We start from the raw sequence: 18,092 nt of genomic DNA, 5'->3' as shown, positions 1-18,092 counted from the left end.
ATCAAGTATTTCTTTCCATTTTGAATGTAGGGAACATTTCACAGCAGTATTAGCAATACCTGTGACTTTCTCAACAATAGACATCACAGATAATTTTCATATCACATTACAATTGTTGCCAGTATCTCAAAGTATCATTTATGTTTATCAGTGTCGTAAACTTTTAGGCCCACCACTAGTTCTTGCTATTTAATACATTAATAAAGAAGCATATAAATTTTTTAAAAATTATTTTGATGATTATATTTCAATATAATTGATATCCTTTATTATCCTGTGTATTTTATTTCCAACATTTTAAAATATTAATTGTGAGAAAGGGTTCATTGGCATTCCCACTGCTGAAGGGGTTCATGGCACAAAAATGGTTAAGAATTCCCTGTTAGTCTAAATGATTTGTAATGTGGGATGCATCAGAATTACTTAATGGTAGCAGTACAGTTGGGGAGTGTAAATCAATATCTGCCTTTTAAAAAAATATCAGAGCAAAAATACAATAATAATAAAGAATTTAACCTTATTTTTCAACCAAATTAAATCCAACAATTAACAGTGCATCACTGAAGAGAGGCATATGAGTCTCAGTGTATATTTTCTTTTACTTCCATATTAAGCCTCGGTAGACTCCTTTTACATGCATGTGAATACACACACACACACACACACACACACACACACGTGTGTGAATGTATTGCCCACCCCCCCACAGGAATCTTCTGTAATTCCATGTAGTGAACATGAACCTCTACTTTGGTGAAATTATATAAATCTTCATTTGATTTTATAATTTTACAAGCTTTCAAAGTAAAGAAATTACAAGGATGTAGACAAATTCAAGAAAAAAATAATCTTCATGGGGTAGTTTCTGCTGTGCTCTTTAAAAATCCAGATATCACATTTAAAAGCTATTAACAAAAGAAGCCCAAATAATTTTCTTTTCTCAAATTTGGATTTGCTTCTTTCTCAATCTTCATTTGTTATAAACATTTGAACAATTTTCTACATTTTATTGAAAAATTATACTTTATGTGAATATGGCTCCATATTGTTTTTAGATACCCCAGATGACTTTTAAAATTCTACAGTATATGATTAATTTTTATCTGATAACACACATACAGGAATATGTGTGTGTGTGTATACATTTTAATTAATGTATTATTCAACTCCATCATTTTTTAATCTCCTGGCATCTTAATATGTATTAGTCATATCATTGTGGTATTTGTAGGTTGTCTTTGGAGTATTTTGTATGGTCAGAAAAAAATATGAACATTAATATGGTCTCATTCTATCATAAAAATAAATACTTTTTGCTCTTAAAATTACTTTCACCAATTAAGTGCCATGCTTCACTGCTTTTATTCTCTCCTTTGTCAGTTGCTATCTTCCTGGGTTTTATTTTAGTAAAGAAAATACTTGCAATAATCAGTTTTAGCTTATTCCTGCAGTCTGATAAAATTTTGGATCAAGTGCTGGCTGGATATGTTAGTTACAAATCTGCATTTAATGTTCTCAGGAGCTTATTCTATAGCAACAAAAAGAGGAATACATCAGGAAGGCTGCTCTGTGGCTCTTCCTTAACTTGGCCCCTTTTGCGAGCGTTTTACATGAACACTTGGAACATTAGTGGGTTTCACAGCTGCCATGTTTGGTGAAATAAACCCAAAGGAGCCATCTGCCCCTCCCCAAGCTGCCTCCTTTCAATTCCCTAACAACTTCACAGTAGCCAGCTGCCACAGAAACGATTGGAAAAGCAAGACTCGGTGGACTGTAATGATTGTTATTCTCTGGGAAAGTGGGTTCTCTGATTTGGCTGAGAGATAAAGGATATTGAACGCACTTGATTCATCTGAGAGTATCAATAATATCCAACTTCCACCATTAACTTACTTGTTAGGATTTGATGGGAAAGGTCTTTTGTGTTTCCAGGGTTGAATCAGGTGAAAACAAATCCAAAGGTCAAGTCCTTGGCTTGGGTGGTGACCAGGATATTTGACTACAGGAATGTTGTCAGATTTTATCTTGTGCCATACAAAAAGGTGGTTGCTAATCTCAGCCTTGTAAAAAGTCCTGGGCCAGGATTGGCCCACTATTTTTCCCTTTCACATTCAAATGCAGGTGGATTCCATCCACTCTAGGCCAAAGAAGACAACAGACTTGTTTCAGCCACTTGGAAGAGTCAGAGTAACAGAAGCTCCACTGAGGGACACAGGATGTCATCTTATAGTTTGGTCATTGTTTGAGGGGATAGCAAGTCATTTTTGTAACTTTAGTTAAATGAATTGTACTTTATGCTGACAGGTCAAAATTGAGAACCAGGAAAAGAACTGGAATAAGAAGATTTGATAAGACAGTTTACTTTTAACCCATGATTTGCACTGGAGGTTAACCTTCTTTGGTCATCACATTTTTCTTACTTCCAGAAGCATCAATTTTAAGTCTAGTTAGGATTCTCACATTTTACATGTCTCTTATTTTATGTCTATTATTTTTAAAACATGTTCTTATCTTCATTTTTCACATCCATGATTGCCTTCCCAAGTTTGGCCTGTTAATGAAACTATCCCTCATCAATGATTTTTATAAAGCAAGTTTTGCTTTCTTTAAATACTAGATTTAAAAGAATCTTTAATACATTATAATCTAATAATATATAAATAAAACAATCAGCAAAACTGGAAGTTTAGAATTAGATGACTTAGCTTATCTGAATAGACATAAGGAGAGGTCAAATGCATGATCCAATATCCTATACTATAGAAAACTGAGCACCCTACCAGCTTATTTCAGAAAATATCTTTTTCGTTAGTTCTGGCCTCCTGGCTATCAGTTATTGTGAATAAAGGTCCACATTCTTCTAGCCGCAATTTAAAATTTAAAAGCTGTGAAAACAAAAGTTTTTTTTTTTTTTATTAGTTTGTGGTAAGGCAACAAAACCAAACCTTAATTCACATGAGGTTATTTATTCCACGAAGTGTGAGTATTCTCTTTTTGCTGCACATATATGACACGTTTGATTACTGTCTGCTCTTCCAGGCTCTGCTATAAATGTTTTACAATATGCATTTGTGCATTATCTTTTTTCTGCAAAATCTGAAAAATCCTGAATTCTAAAACACTATGGTCCCAAATGTTTGTTTGTTTTTAAATAAATTTATTTATTTATTTATTTATTTGGCTGCGTTGAGTCTTCGTTGCTGTGCGCGGGCTTTCTCTAGTTGCGGCGAGCAGGGGCTACTCTTCGTTGCGGTTTGTGGGCTTCTCATTGCAGTGGCTTCTCTTGTTGAGAAGCACGGGCTATAGGTGCGTGGGCTTCATTAGTTGTGGCATGTGGGCTCAGTAGTTGTGCCTCACGGGCTCTAGAAAGCAGGCTCAGTAGTTGTGGCACACCAGCTTCATTGCTCTGCGGCATGTGGGATCTTCCCGGACCAGGGCTCGAACCCATGTCCCCTGCATTGGCAGGCAGATTCTTAACCACTGTGCCACCAGGGAAGTACCTCAAATGTTTTGAATAAGGAATTATGGGCTTCTGTTACCTTTCTCTGTTATTCTCCCCAAAGTAATCGATAGCTTTCTACAAAATGCCATGTATACTCTGTGTCTTTGTTTTCTTGCCTCCCATTTATTTAACACATTTTAATCTGGCTTCTGCCTCCACTATTCTAATGGAACTGTTCTTGAGGTCACCTCGTTGCCAAGTCCAGTTGTCATTCTCTGGATGGCAAGTACTTGACTTGTCTGCTGTCACTCCGTCATCAGTGTCCTTCTCTTCTCTCTCCACCCTCAGCCTCACATGATACTGCCTTCTCCTGATGGCCAATAGCCCCTCTTTCCCAGGTTGTCCTACTTCTGTATGCTTTTTCTCTATTGTTTCCTGAGTCTGTTCTCAGTGTCCTTCTCCTTTTGTTTGTATTTTCCTTGGGCTATTTTACCAACACAGATGCTTTTTTTGTATGGTAAGATATACATAACAGAAATTTTACAATTGTAACTATTTTTCAGTGCATAGTTCTGGGGAATTAAACACATTTACATTGCCGTGCAACCATCCTCACCATCTTGGGAACATTTTCATCTTCCCAAAATGAAACTCTGTACCTATTTTTAAAAAGTCTTCATTCCTCCCTCCCCTCAGCCCTTTGCAAACACCAGTCTACTTTCTGTCTCTATGAATTTGAATCTGACTACTCTAGGTACCTCATATAAATGGAATCAGTACAGTATTTGTCTTTTGTAACTGGCTTATCTCACTTAGCACAATGTCACCAAGGTTCATCCATGTTGTAGCATGTGTCAGAATATCCTCTCTTTTTAAGGCTGAATAATGCTTCATTAATGTTTTCTAATTCAGAACTGTGTAGGACAATGGTTGATGCCATATGTAACTACATACAAATCGCTTAGAGGAAGTGGCAGTGGATTATAAACTATAGAAACAGTGATGGTGGTGAGAAGAGTAGGATAAAATGCTCTGGTTAAAGAATAAGAAAAAGGAAATGGTTCTATAGAGTTAAGAACACACCAAAGACCACTGGCTATATAAGTAAACTAAATAGCCATTCCATGGAAGTCCTGATCAGTAATTCCAAAGGGCATTACTGCTTCTTAACCTCAATATTGTCAACAGTGTCTAGTAATGAACTTGGATCACTTGAAAGATAAGCTATGTTCTACATTTATTTTGTAAGCCTCCAGTAAAACATGGAATTATATAGTATACTTCAGAAGTACCAAAAACATTTAAAAATATACTTTAGGGCCAGATGGATTGGAATCTTTATCATCTTTTACGTGACCTGTTGAAAATTTTCCTGACTACCTTGCCAGTCAAACACTTTCTTTAGTTCTCTTCTCCTTATTGCCAACCAAACATGATTTACTTTAAACTTAGCCCTGAAGATGCCAATCCTCAAGGTCTGTGGTGGAAATGTACCCCACCGCACAGCATTCTTCTTGCCTTTTCCTAGCTTTTAGTCAAAATACCTTCCCTAACCACTTCCTCAACCACAGCACACACAAATCCCCTGAAACTTATCCTTTCTGAAGCTCTGGGTTTTTTTGTACCTTCCTGCATTAAGAATTAAATAAGATGTGTATTAAGTGCTAAGCAAAGATTAAAGTGTACTTAATTAATGGTAGCTCATGGCAGTTTTGATGATGATGATGTTAAAAAGGAGGAGAAAAAACATATCTTACATATAATTCGTTCTGAAATAATTCAGAGTTGTTTTTTTGTTTTTTTTTTTTTTTTTTTTGCGGTACGCGGGCCTCTCACTGCTGCAGCCTCTCCCGTTGCGGAGCACAGGCTCCGGACACGCAGGCTCAGTGGCCATGGCTCACGGGCCCAGCCGCTCCACGGCATGTGGGATCTTCCCAGACCAGGACACGAACCCACGACCCCTGCATCGGCAGGCGGACTCTCAACCACTGCGCCACCAGGGAAGCCTAATTCAGAGTTTTAAAAAGGCATTTTTTTGATGTGGTATATTATTGCTCAATCCCAGCTATTTAGTGAATCTCCTCATGGTTTCTAATATGCAGAGTATGAACGTAGGAGAAGGGGATTATTAAAAAGTATGGAATGTCTAGCCAGCCTTCATGTTTATTTGTTTTTATGACTATGCATGTATGTATTTAGTTATTTATTTTGCTTAAGAAGCAGGACTTTCACATGTAAAATAGTAAAAACAACAACAACAACAAAACTTGAGGTCTAAATCTGTGGTCCAAAGTAAAAGTACTGCCACAAGTCCTACCTGCATTAGTTTCCTATTGCTGCGTAACAGATCCCCACAAATTTAGCAACTTAAAACAATACCCATTTATTAACTCACAGTTCTGTAAGTCAGTCCAGGTGAGCTCAGCTAGGTTCTCTGCTTAGGGTTTCACAAGGTCGAATTCAAGGTTCAGCTAACTGGGCTCTGAACTGGAGGCTTTGAGAAAGAATTCAATTCCAAGCTCATTCAGTCCTTGGCAGAATTTAGTTCTTTATGGTTATAGGTCTGAGGTCCTTGCTGGCTGTTGGTGCTGTCACTCTCAGCTCCTCCAGGCCACTCCCTGATTCTTCTTTCTGGCTTCCTCTATCTTCAAAGCCAGCAATGGCACTTTGCATCCTTCTTATGCTTTAAATCTCTCTGGTCCCCCTCTTCCACCAGCTGGAGAAAACTCTTGCTAATTTGGCCTGGCCCACCTGAATAATCTCCCTATTTTAAGGTCAGCAAATTAGAAATCTTAATTATATCTGCAGTGTTACTTTTTGCCATGTAACAACATAATCACTGAAGTACTATCATCATAGTCACAGGGGAAGGAATCACATAAAGATGAGGGTTATTAGGGGTTATTCATAGAATTCTACCTATCATATTGGTGTTCAGGTAGGTTAGTGTCTTGAGGTCCCCATGGGTAAATGAACCCATGGAATGGAAGAATGAAGAAATAAGAGAAGCTTTTTGGGTAACTGGGTACAGAAACATGGCATGAAATTGTACAAGTGGCACTGGGGTGCCAGGATTATAGTGAAGGTACACTGAGAATTGGTGCTGACATGCCTACTGGAGCTTTGGTCACCCATTCTTTGCCTAAAGAAAACCACTTCCATGTACCAAGGGGAAATTGATTGCAATCAAAAGGTTTTCGTCCTCCCATGACCACCATATCCCTCCAGCAAAAAGTGACTTTCCATATGACTTCACCCCTCACCCAGCCAGCATCTTTATTCAGGAGACTGTTCCCTGATTTTTCCTTGTCCAATACGCTTCCTTTTTCCAGGAAAAATTCCAGGTCAACTCAGCAAGATATTTACTTAATTAAATTAACTGACAACAGAAGTGAATAAATGATAGAGTCAAATCTCTAGGGATATTGTATCCCCTAAGTAACTTAACCTTCAACCTAGAAAATGAGAGGAAAAAGTCTATTTTTGAAATATTTTAAAAGTAAAAAATAAGTATGTCTGGTGTAAAAGAATCAAAAATACAGAGTGAATGGCCTTTTACAATACTTAGAGGCAGTACAATTTTAATGTTTTGTATATAATAGGTAATTATAAACTTCATTAAATATATTTTTGTATCATAATATAGAAATACTTTTCCATAAACATTCACTTCTTAAATTTGTTTTAAAATTATATGAAGTCTTAGAATGAGGTTAAAAACTGAAATTTATTCACAGTAGCTTCTATGGTGTTAGCACATGTTTAAAAAGAAGGAATATTTAATAAGTAAATACCTTATCCAAAAAACTCTACTTTCAAATTTGTTTAAAATTAATGCATTATTTGTAATCCTTATACCTCAACAAGTTTAAACCTCGATGTATTTTGGTCCTTTTTTTTCTTTCACCCCACCCCATCCCCACTCCTTTATTCAGTTTTTCTGGAGGTCAGTGATCAGAATTAGATGTGAGTCTTGAGGTGGCCCAGCTGATAAATCCCAGTGTTTCTTTGAATGCACCAGAGGCAGTGGCAGAGCTGGGGTTAAGGTCGTGGTGGTCAGAGACTTTGTGAAAATGTATTCTACATACCCTTAAGGTACAGAAGGTTGACGTGAAGCCAATCGTGAGTTTATCATATTAGGACTTTTATATAGAGCAAAATGAGCTACCTCCTTGGCAATCTATTTTACAGCTGAATTTATTATATTCAAATACATTCAGGAGTGAAGGTACATGTCTTTATGCCTCGTTTAATGTTTTCAGATCCATCACCTATCCCCACCTTTCCCTTATTTTCTAGTTAGCTAAGTTTGATACCTCCAGGGTCCCCTGTCCCTGGTCAGAACCCCCATCAGTTATACATTTTCTGGAGTAAGATGCAGTAACTGTGAAATGGTTTTGTTAGGAAGGGGGCACCAGGTCGATCTCCATACACTTCTGCGAGCAAGGCAATGAACTTCATGTGTAACTGAAGATAAATGGTAAATCTTACAACAGACCCAGTGGTCAGATTCCTTGATATGTGGAATTTGATTACAGCTGTCAGTCAGCTGTTTTGTTGAAAGGTGATTTTATTAATTTGACTACAAGATTTGGTAGCGAGGCCATTATTTTGTCCTATTCTCTTTTAGAGAGTCACTTTCAAATATAACTGTCCTCTTAATTACTGCCCAATATTGTGGTAGATTCAGTTAGAAAATGCCTACCTGATGTGGAAAAAAGACTAACTCTATGATGTGTCCACTCACATGTTCTTAATGTTAAGCTTTAGTCATATAAGTACAATTTATATTAATTACTAATCACATAATAGGAATTATTTACCAAATTCTGATTTTTTCACAATCCCATAATCACAATATTTACTTGAAAAAAATATTTTTGGTTAAACAAATTGTTTAAAATTTGTTGGTTTATAATATATGTGATTTTACTGTGCTGGGAGGATTTTATGTTTCTGTAGTAATGCTATTTCTACAGTGTTCTTCTGAAGAAAAACACCATAAGTTATAATAAATCAATTACTGTCTCAAATTTATTTACATATAATTTTTAAGTAAATAAAATGTTTCTGTACAATTGTGATAAAAAGTTAACCCATCTGCGTATTGTTTTTGAATCTTAATTTACTCATTATTTGCTGATGTATTCATCAAGTGATTATGTTTTCTTTTTTAACCATTTCTGTCCATTATGAGATTATAGCTATTGCTTTTCCTACAGACTTAGTTGATCTAGATGTTAAGTTGTAGAGCAAAGTTTATCTGGCTGGGGCTTTTAAATATGTAATTTAAAGCTATTGATTAATTGGTAGCAGGCTATGATAATTTTGTTGATTTTGGAAAGCACATATTAGTGGGAGTTGAAAAAATGTTTAGATAGAAGATAGCAAGTATTTAAAATATGGGAAGATTATAAGAGAAATAAAATCAAGGGAGCAACTTCTGATCACGTGGAAGGATATCAAGTGTAGAATATTACTACTCCTTCCTTTTCTTTATGTAGATATTCAAGTCTATGACATATCAGGGATATTTTATCATCTAAATGCATTCTCTTTACCCTCTGCCTTGTTTTTCTATCACAATTGAAGGCAGCATCCTTTCTAGTACATGTCTTGCTTTAAAATATCTTGATACTTCAAAATCAGATTTCATTACAGGCACATTACAAAGTGATTATTTGCCCTATTTAAAAACAAAACAAAAAAGCTATAGATGCCTTATAAATATTGACAATCCCAATGCACTTAAAATATGACTGTATTTTAGCAACATACTGATTTACAACAGTTTCTGAATTTTCCTTCTCTCCTTTCCTTTCTATGTGCAGAAACTGCTAAAGGTTTTATGCTGCTCTCTTGACAAATCTCCCTCCAAACTCTCTTGAAAATGACATTCTTTCATTGGGATTTAATCCTCACTCATCTGCTGATAATACTTAAGCCTTTGTCTCTCTGCTCTGATTGCTATCTGGAACTGTACTTGTTAACTTTTCATGTCTGTTTGGATGGAAACAGAAACATCTCCTCTGTGCCCTCTTTATTAGGACCATTTAGGTAGCTAGCAAGCGGCTACTCCACAGGTCAAATTAAAATATGTCATTCAGAGACTTACTTGTGTTTCCAGTTCCAGATTCTTGGGACATCAGGAAGGACCTGGCCACACTGCTGAGACCTGGGACAGGCGTCAGGCATGTGAATGCTGCTTTTCCCAGTGTTGGCTCCTCCTGGGCTCTAGGGTTGAAGTTTATAATGGGTATAATTTGGTGTTTTCTTCTGAGACCTTGGCATGCTCTGATGCCTTCACAGCCACCTCCTTCCACTGCTACAAGAAAAGGGTAAAACTTGGTTTATTCATTCAGTGAGCACATATTGAGCTCTGCTTTGTACCAAGCTCATAGGATACATACTTGCCAAAAAGAATTTAGCATCTAGTAGATAGACAGCTCTGCATTTAAGTAAGCAGATAAAATATACCAATTACAAATGTGTTAAGTTCTGTAAAGAAGCTGAGATAGAAAACAATGCATCAGAGGAGAATTTACTTTAGAAAAGCGTCTCTGAGGAGGTGAGGTTTTAAGCTAATTCTTAAGGAGAAAGATGGAGCTAGCAGGAGAGAATTTATTTTCAAAGATCTTTTTTCAAAAAAAAAAAAAATCTAATTTGTGAGCAAGGGGAGGATGACATGGGAGGAAGCAGGGGTGAGAATATGACTTGTGGGTCAAGGAGTTTGGATTTAATCCCAAGTGTAGCCACAGTGAAAAATCATTAGCCAGGTTGCTGATGTCATATAATCCATTAAGAAGTATTTATCTAGCCTTTAATTTAGGCCAGACTCCAGCCTGGTTTACTGAGGAGGATTAAAAAGTAAGGCAAATGTATAATCCTACTCTGATTTTGACTATAACCTACCCTGAGAGGCAAGGAGGAGTTTTGAGTCTCAGGTAGGAGGCAGGGGGACCACACTGATCTTATGCTCAGTGAGCTCAGGCCTGGTGTCAGGCAAATCCCAGAGCCACAGAACTAAACTGCTCACGAGGGGCTGAGTGAGAACCCACTGATGTCAGAGGAGGACTGTCATATGGCACAGCACCCACTGTGTGCCAGAACCTATTCTAAGATGTTTTACATGTCTACTCAATCTAATTCTCATAGTAACCCTGTGAGGTAAGAAGGATTAATATCACCATTGCACAGATGAGGAAACTGAGGCACAGAAATGAAATGACTTGCCCAAGACCACACAACAGGTAAGGGTAAAACCAAGATTCAAGTGCAAAGCAGGCTGGTGCTGAGTCTGCTCTTACCCACCATGCAGTGATGTCTCAGGGCTGTCAGCCTTGGTGGTAGAGAGGACCACAGCTAGGCACACGGTTCCAAAGGGGGCCATAGAGAAAGTTCTGGTGTAAAAAAAGAAAATGTGATTAGGGATGCTGTGGGGTGCTTGAATTAGTGATGAAAGCAGGATATACAAATGGAAATAGTGTCAGTATGGACCTAGGCTCTGCAAAGGGGATCTTGGCTGCTTCTTATGTTTCTGTGCACTGGCTTTTTGAGGAATACGTAATTTTGGATCCATGAAAACTGCTTGGAATACTTGCCAGTGCCATCTTTCCTTCATTTTCCCATAGCATGTTAATTGTTCTAAGCTCTCTTATGGTTGTTCATTCTCTAATGTACTGTTATATAGTTAGGATTAAAACAAATTGTATAAAACCTCATATAAAAAATACAAGATATTTATGATTTTTTTATGATATTTTATACAATGAATATTTTACTTGGGGTAGATTTTATGGTATTTTTTGCACATCTACTTTGAGGGAGGAAATGGTATTGTCACTTTCAATAATATGTAACTCACATATGTCTCTGCATATTTCCTTATCATGTTCAGATTGATCCAAATGAAGAGTAGGTGTGAGTTCAATCATATTCTTGATGTAGTACAGTGCAAAAGAAAAAAAAAAAAACCTAATTGTCATTGAGTTCACTTTGGAAAGGAAAAGATCCCCTGAAATTAGAAGTTGAATTAAGCAGTTTTGTAAGCCTTCAGTTTCTGATATTTCTTTAATATCAGGCAGTAGCCACTATTCTGTCTCTTGCCAAAGGCAGCTTATTAGAGTTGAAAAAGGCATCCTGTGTTGGACCTCCTTGGGGTCTGCCCTGCCGCCTAGGTTACTATTTACATTAGGACTACTGTTCTTGCTATTGACCCTCTCTAACAATTTAAGTATATCTCTGAAGTTATGTAAATTCCATAATTTCAGGAATATATTTAAAGGAACATTCTGCATCAGAAGTGATTTACTGTGATATATTAATATTAATCAGGATATAATCAGGAGAGAGAAATGACATAGTAATTTGAACAGAGATCATTTAACATTAAAAATTAGTAACCACCATAAAGAATTTCAGTGGGAGGGACAGGTAATAAGAACTAAAGAAAACTAAAGAGTATAGGAATAGCAGATTTAAGGAGCAGCCATTACCCTAGAGCTGGGATAGCTGCCCAAGGAAGAGCCCTCCCCAACCCCAGGGCTAAGATCCTGACCTTGCTGGAGAGGTTATAGCTGTGGTCACTGGATGGTAGTGGAGCTGCTGTGGTGTGGTATAACTTGCCAGAAATATGCCCTCTAGGGGACTAGGGAAAGCAGTTCACAGGGAGATGCCTTACTGGAGGCACTCTATTATAAAACCATCCAGAGAGTGTGCCAAGGGAAGCTGCTGTCTGCTGGGTGCTGCTAGCTTACTTGCACTGCAGGAGCCTGGTAATGGGGAAGACACCAGATCTGAGAAGAAAAACCCTTTGTCTACTAGGTCATTCCAGCACCTTTTATCCACAAAGGTTAACACTGCACCAGCTGTTAAAGGAAAAATATTTTAAAAGCCCATATCCATTTTCAGAGCAGGCAGTAAAGGGTGAATTTGGAGCTAAGATACAATAAATTGATAACTGGCATACATGGGAATCCCTATCTTTCCACTGTCAGGGTTTTGACAAAAGCTGTTGTGCTGAACTTATTAGAAAATCAACTTATTATTTTCAAAATTCAATTTATGGTTTCTGGTCTTACATTTAGGTCTTTAATCCATTTTGAGTATATTTTTGTATATGGTGTTAGAGAATGTTCCAATTTCATTCTTTTACATGTAGCTGTCCAGTTTTTCCAGCACTGCTTATTGAAGAGACTGTCTTTTCTCCATTGTATATTCTTGCCTCCTTTGTCATAGATTACTTGACTATAAATGCATGGGTATATTTCTGGGTTCTCTATTGGGTTCCATTGATCTATGTGTCTATTTTTACGCCAGTTTTGATGACTTTAACTTTTTAGTATAGTCTGAAGTCAGGGGGCATGATTGCTCCAGATCTGTTCTTGTTTCTCAAGACGGTTTTGGCTATTTTGGATCTTTTGTGTTTCCATACAAAATTTAAAATTATTTGTTCTAGTTCTGTGAAAAATGCCATTGGTATTTTGATAGGGATTGCATTGAATCTGTAGATTGCCTTGGGGAGTATGGTCATTTTAACAATATTCCTCCAATCCAAAAATAAGGTATATCTTTCCATATGTTTGTGTCATCTTCAATTTCTTTCATCAGTGTCATAGTTTTCTGAATACAGGTCTTTTACCTCCTTAGGTAGGTTTATTCCTAGGTATCTTATTCTTTTGACATGATGATAAATGGGATTGTTTCCTTAATTTCTCTTTCTGATAGTTCATTGTTAGTGTATAGAAATGCAAGATTTCTGTATATTAATTTTGTATCCTACAAGTTTACCGAATTCATTGATGAGCTTTAGTAGTTTTCTGGTGGCATCTTTAGGATTTTCTATGTATAGTACCATGTCATCTGTAATAGTGACAGTTTTACTTCTTCCTTTCTAATTAGGATTCCTTTTATTTCTTTTTCTTCTCTGATGGTTGTGGCTAGGACTCTTTGACATAAATCATAGCAATATTTTTTTGGATCTGTCTCCTAACACAATGGAAATAAAAGCAAGAATAAACAAATACAACCTAATTAAACTTAAAAGCTTTTACAGCAAAGGAAACCATCAACACAACAAAAAGAAAACCTACTGAATGGGAGAAAATATTTGCAAATAATATGACTGAAAAGGGGTTAACATCCAACATATATAAATAGCTCATACAACTCAACATCAAAAAAAACACAACTGGATTAGAAAATGGGCAGAACTGAATAGACATTTTTCCAAAAAGGACATGCAGATGGCTATGCACATTAAAGGCCGCTCAACATTGCTAATCATCAGAGAAATGCAAATCCAAACCACAGTGAGATATCACCTCACACCTGTCAGAATGCCTATCACCAAAAAGAACACAAATAAGAAATGTTGGCAAGGATGTGGAGGAAAGGGAACCCTCCTGCACTGTTGGTGGGAATGTAACTTGGTGCCGCCACTGTGGAAAATAGTATAGAGGTTCCTCAAAAAACTAAAAATAGAACTACCATATGATCCAACAATTCCACTCCTGGGTATATATCTGAGAAAAACAAAAACAATAATTCGAAGAGACACATGCTCCCCTGTGTCCATAGCAGCATTATTTACAACTGCCAATATATGGAAGCAACCTAAGTATCCATTGACAGATGAATGGATAAAGAAGGTATGGTATATACATACAATGAAATACTACTCAGCCATAAAAAAGAATGAAATTTTGCCATTTGCCACAACATAGATGGACTTGGAGGGTATTATGCTAAGTGAAATAAGTCAGACAAAGACAAATACTGTATGATATCACTTATATGTGGAATCTAAAAAATGCAACAAACTAGTGAATATAACAAAAAAGAAGCAAACTCACAGATACAGAAAACAAACTAGTGGTTACAAGTGGGGAAAGGTAAGGAGGAGGAGGCAATATAGGAGTAGGGAATTAAGAGGTACAAACTATTAGGTATAAAATAAGCTACAGGTATATATTGTGCAAACCAGGGATTATAGCCAATATTTCATAATAACTATAAATGGAGTATAATCTTTAAAAATTGTGAATCACTATATTGTACACCTGTAACTTACATAATATTGTACATCAACTATACTTTAATAAAAAAGGAAAAAAGACAGTAGATATGCCTTGAAGAATGTCATTATAATTAAGCAAATAAAATTTTTGGCAGCCATTTGGAGAAAAAAATGCAATTTACTTATTTGTCTATGGTAACTTTTAAAGAAACTTACTCACTGTAACCACTCCCCCTTATCACATTTGTGCTTCAACTAGTTCTTTGAAACAAAATGATCTAATTATTTTAAGTATTTAATCATTAGTCAGGATGGGAACAATTGCTTACAAAAACAAGTGCTCAATATTTGTGAGAATGGGAGGTTTTTAGTTTGGAATGGAAATAACTTATGTGTTACTTTAAATATTATAACAAATTAGTTTTCAGATGTCTCTTGCCTCTGCATTACCATTAGATTTTAAGTAGCTCCAGGGGGACCAGGCTCGAGTCATTCTTGTTTACTCTGCATTATAGTTTGAGTAGCCACAGAAAATCTATGAGAAGAAAATACCCATTGTGACACCGTATTTATAGAGACTCCTCACAAAGACAGTGAATTTTAGATGTTACAGACACAAGTTCCGGAATACAATTATTTTCAGGAAGAAGTAATAACTGTAGTAATTACTGTTATCTTTGGTTTGAGAAGCTCTTCTATTGTCGTCCTTAAGAGAGAGGATTTTCTTGATGTTGTTGCCCAGCTTACTTGTTAAAGATACATCAATCTTGATGGAAAAGGAAAGCTTAGAGAAGTAGCATTTTTAAGATTTATATGTTAAAGATGTTAATTTATGAATGTAGAAATGTTATCATGAAAAGATATCACTGTTAAGAAACCAGAGACTAAATTTCTCCCCAATATTTTAGCATAGTAGCTATTAGTGATTCAGAATCCAAAGCACCAACTAAAGGTAGCTTATTGCTGAAAAGGAAAGATATGGAAGAGAGAAGGAGAAATGAGTAAGGACTGAATAGTCATTATCTTCAAATCTATCTAAAGACATAGGGGTATAGAAGCATTCTTCCTATTTTCTTATTGTAATTACTTTAAATCATTTTTTTCTTAATACTGTCAGTAAGAATGATCTTTTTCCTTCTTAGCAAATAGTACAACTGCTTCTTTTTTCATTGGCAGGAAAGGAATAATAAGAAATAAAATTCTGTGTTTAGATTTTATGTCAAGTTAATTTTCCTTAGCTGCTTTATTTAGTAGGATAGTATATATTTAATACAGTATGAATAATACAAATGAACTCGTAACTGAACTGAGACAGTGGTCATGTTTAATTGATATTTATCAAGATTCCATTGAGTGTCATAACACTGTATTTTATAAAAACACTCTCTGTGAATTGTTTTCTGACAATTTTGCTCTATTTCATACTTGTTCCTTTTAACTGTAAATTGAACTTGTCAGTACTTTGAAATTCTGAAACTGCAAGAATGGCAGAGAAGAGGGCAAAATAATTTTTTTCTCTCCGAATAAAATAAGAAATAAAAGCCAAAATATATAACAGCAACAATATCAGCAATACTACCACCAGCAACAAAACCCTAGAGTGGCCAGCATTCCTGAAGCTGAGGATACTTGGGCATCTCTGTTCTTATTTCCCCTATTCACGTAAATGCTGTATTACCAATAGAAACATTTTAAGGTTGGGAACCCAAGCAAAGCACTGTGGATTCTCTGTTGTTTGTGAGTTGGAACACTAGGGGACAGCACTAAAATATTCCATAGTTGTTTGTTATTGATCACTTGCATACTGTATAGTAAGTATGAAATTTTACTGTTAACGACTATTGAATGCCCTGTTGATTTCAGTGGATGAAAAAGCACAAAGAAGAAGATGAGCTTTTCAAGTCTATAATTTCAGCCTTTGTAAAATGATGATTTGAATAATTTAGAGAAAGCTCTAGGCTGTTTTTTGGTTGCAAGGAGATAGTAAGGCATGATAACTTAAAGAATGGTGATTTTGGGGCCTCCCTGGTGGCGCAGTGGTTGAGAGTCCGCCTGCTGATGCAGGGGATACGGGTTCGTGCCCCGGTCTGGGAGGATCCCATATGCCGCGGAGCGGCTGGGCCCGTGAGCCATGGCCGCTGAGCCTGCGCATCCAGAGCCTGTGCTCCGCAACGGGAGAGGCCACAACAGTGAGAGGCCTGCGTACCGCAAAAAAAAAAAAAAAAAAAAAAAAAAAAAAAAAGAATGGTGATTTTGTGTTACAAGTGGTTTCTTCTTTTCATTCTTTGGGGGTAAATATTTTGCACAAATTTTTATTTCTAATCTTGTTTTCCAGGCACTTTGGAAAGACATGAAACGGGAGAAAGAGCAAGGATTATTCTTAATTGTTGTGATGATTCACAGCTTCTAAAGCCTGAATCTGTACTTCCAGTTGCCTCAGAGACACGTAAGCACAAAAGTGTAGAACAGAGGTCACCCAGCTCCTACCAGTTTGGGCCAATACCTTGCCCTGGTCTGCAGGTGGAGTCTTCATGTAAGGTAAGTGAAAATCAAGCTGTTGCTCACAAAGAACATTATCAACCCTGAGTCAGAAGTAATGTGCTTTCATAAATATGTGGCCATTAAATATCAGCACAAAGATAAGAACTCAGAGATGATCGCATCTACCAGACGTACCTACCAAGCGATCTTGGATGAATCATGATAACTTTTTGAGTTATTATTATTTTTGAATGACTACAGCATTCTTTTTTGATAAGACAGGTCCTGGCTTATCAAGATTGAGCCAGTTTTATATTAATCCTTGAATTCTAGATGGTTTTCAATGAAAAGGGGGGAAAATTATATTCTGTGGTCGGGATCAATTTTTTTTTCACTTGGGTATTTGACCTCTTTTTAAAATGCTGATTATACAAATAAACCAAAAAACATCAGAAAAACTGGATCGTTGTTTGGGCAATTCTTTTGGTATACTCAGCATCTCTAGGATCACTAGCTCTTTAGGATTCCAGGCCTCAGTTAACACACAACGATGGAGTTTACATTCATTTTCTCAAGCCACGTTAACCAGTGTCACAGAAATTTGCATGAGTTTGATTATTTTTCAATTTTAAACATGACACAGCAATTTAATCTGATTTCTTTAAGGGATTCTTCCATTCTTCTGTCATCTACACCTCCAAGTTATCCCCTCCTCAGGTTGCAACTGTGGCATTTATATGCGTATATGTAATGTAGTATATATATATTTTTGCGATACGTGGGCCTCTCACTGTTGTGGCCTCTCCCGTTGTGGAGCACAGGCTCCGGACGCGCAGGCTCAGCGGCCATGGCTCACGGGCCTAGCTGCTCCGCGGCATGTGGGATCTTCCTGGACCGGGGCACGAACCTGTGTCCCCTGCATTGGCAGGCGGACTCTCAACCACTGCGCCACCAGGGAAGCCCAGTATTTTTTTATGTAAACATATTTTCATAATAATGTCTATTTCTTTTTAATGACTGCATCATGCTCTATACTGTGTATATACTATACTGATATGAATTATTTTCCTATGGCTTAATATATGGATTATTTTTTATGCTTCAGTTTAGAACTAACACAACTATGAACCTAAAGTTTTTTTTTTTAATATT

The 18,092-nt window shown here is 36.6% G+C and overlaps 1 protein-coding gene across 2 annotated transcripts in view; it reads left to right on the top strand.

Moving 5' to 3' along the window:
- WDR72 (WD repeat domain 72) overlaps positions 1-18,092 on the top strand; it is a gene marked incomplete at both ends in the record, with an annotated part of 196,582 nt that overhangs the window by 43,225 nt on the left and 135,265 nt on the right. For both annotated transcript variants that reach the window (XM_079699901.1, XM_079699900.1), the window contains one exon: positions 16,795-16,997. In XM_079699901.1, the coding sequence (XP_079556027.1) occupies positions 16,795-16,997 (203 nt within the window). The remainder of the gene's footprint in view (positions 1-16,794; positions 16,998-18,092) is intronic.

This window comes from Hyperoodon ampullatus (genome assembly GCF_949752795.1).
Source record: "Hyperoodon ampullatus genome assembly, chromosome: 3".
In the NCBI taxonomy this organism is placed as follows: domain Eukaryota; kingdom Metazoa; phylum Chordata; class Mammalia; order Artiodactyla; family Ziphiidae; genus Hyperoodon; species Hyperoodon ampullatus.
Note: the sequence above shows the minus strand (reverse complement) of the source record. Positions and strands in the feature narration are given on the sequence as shown.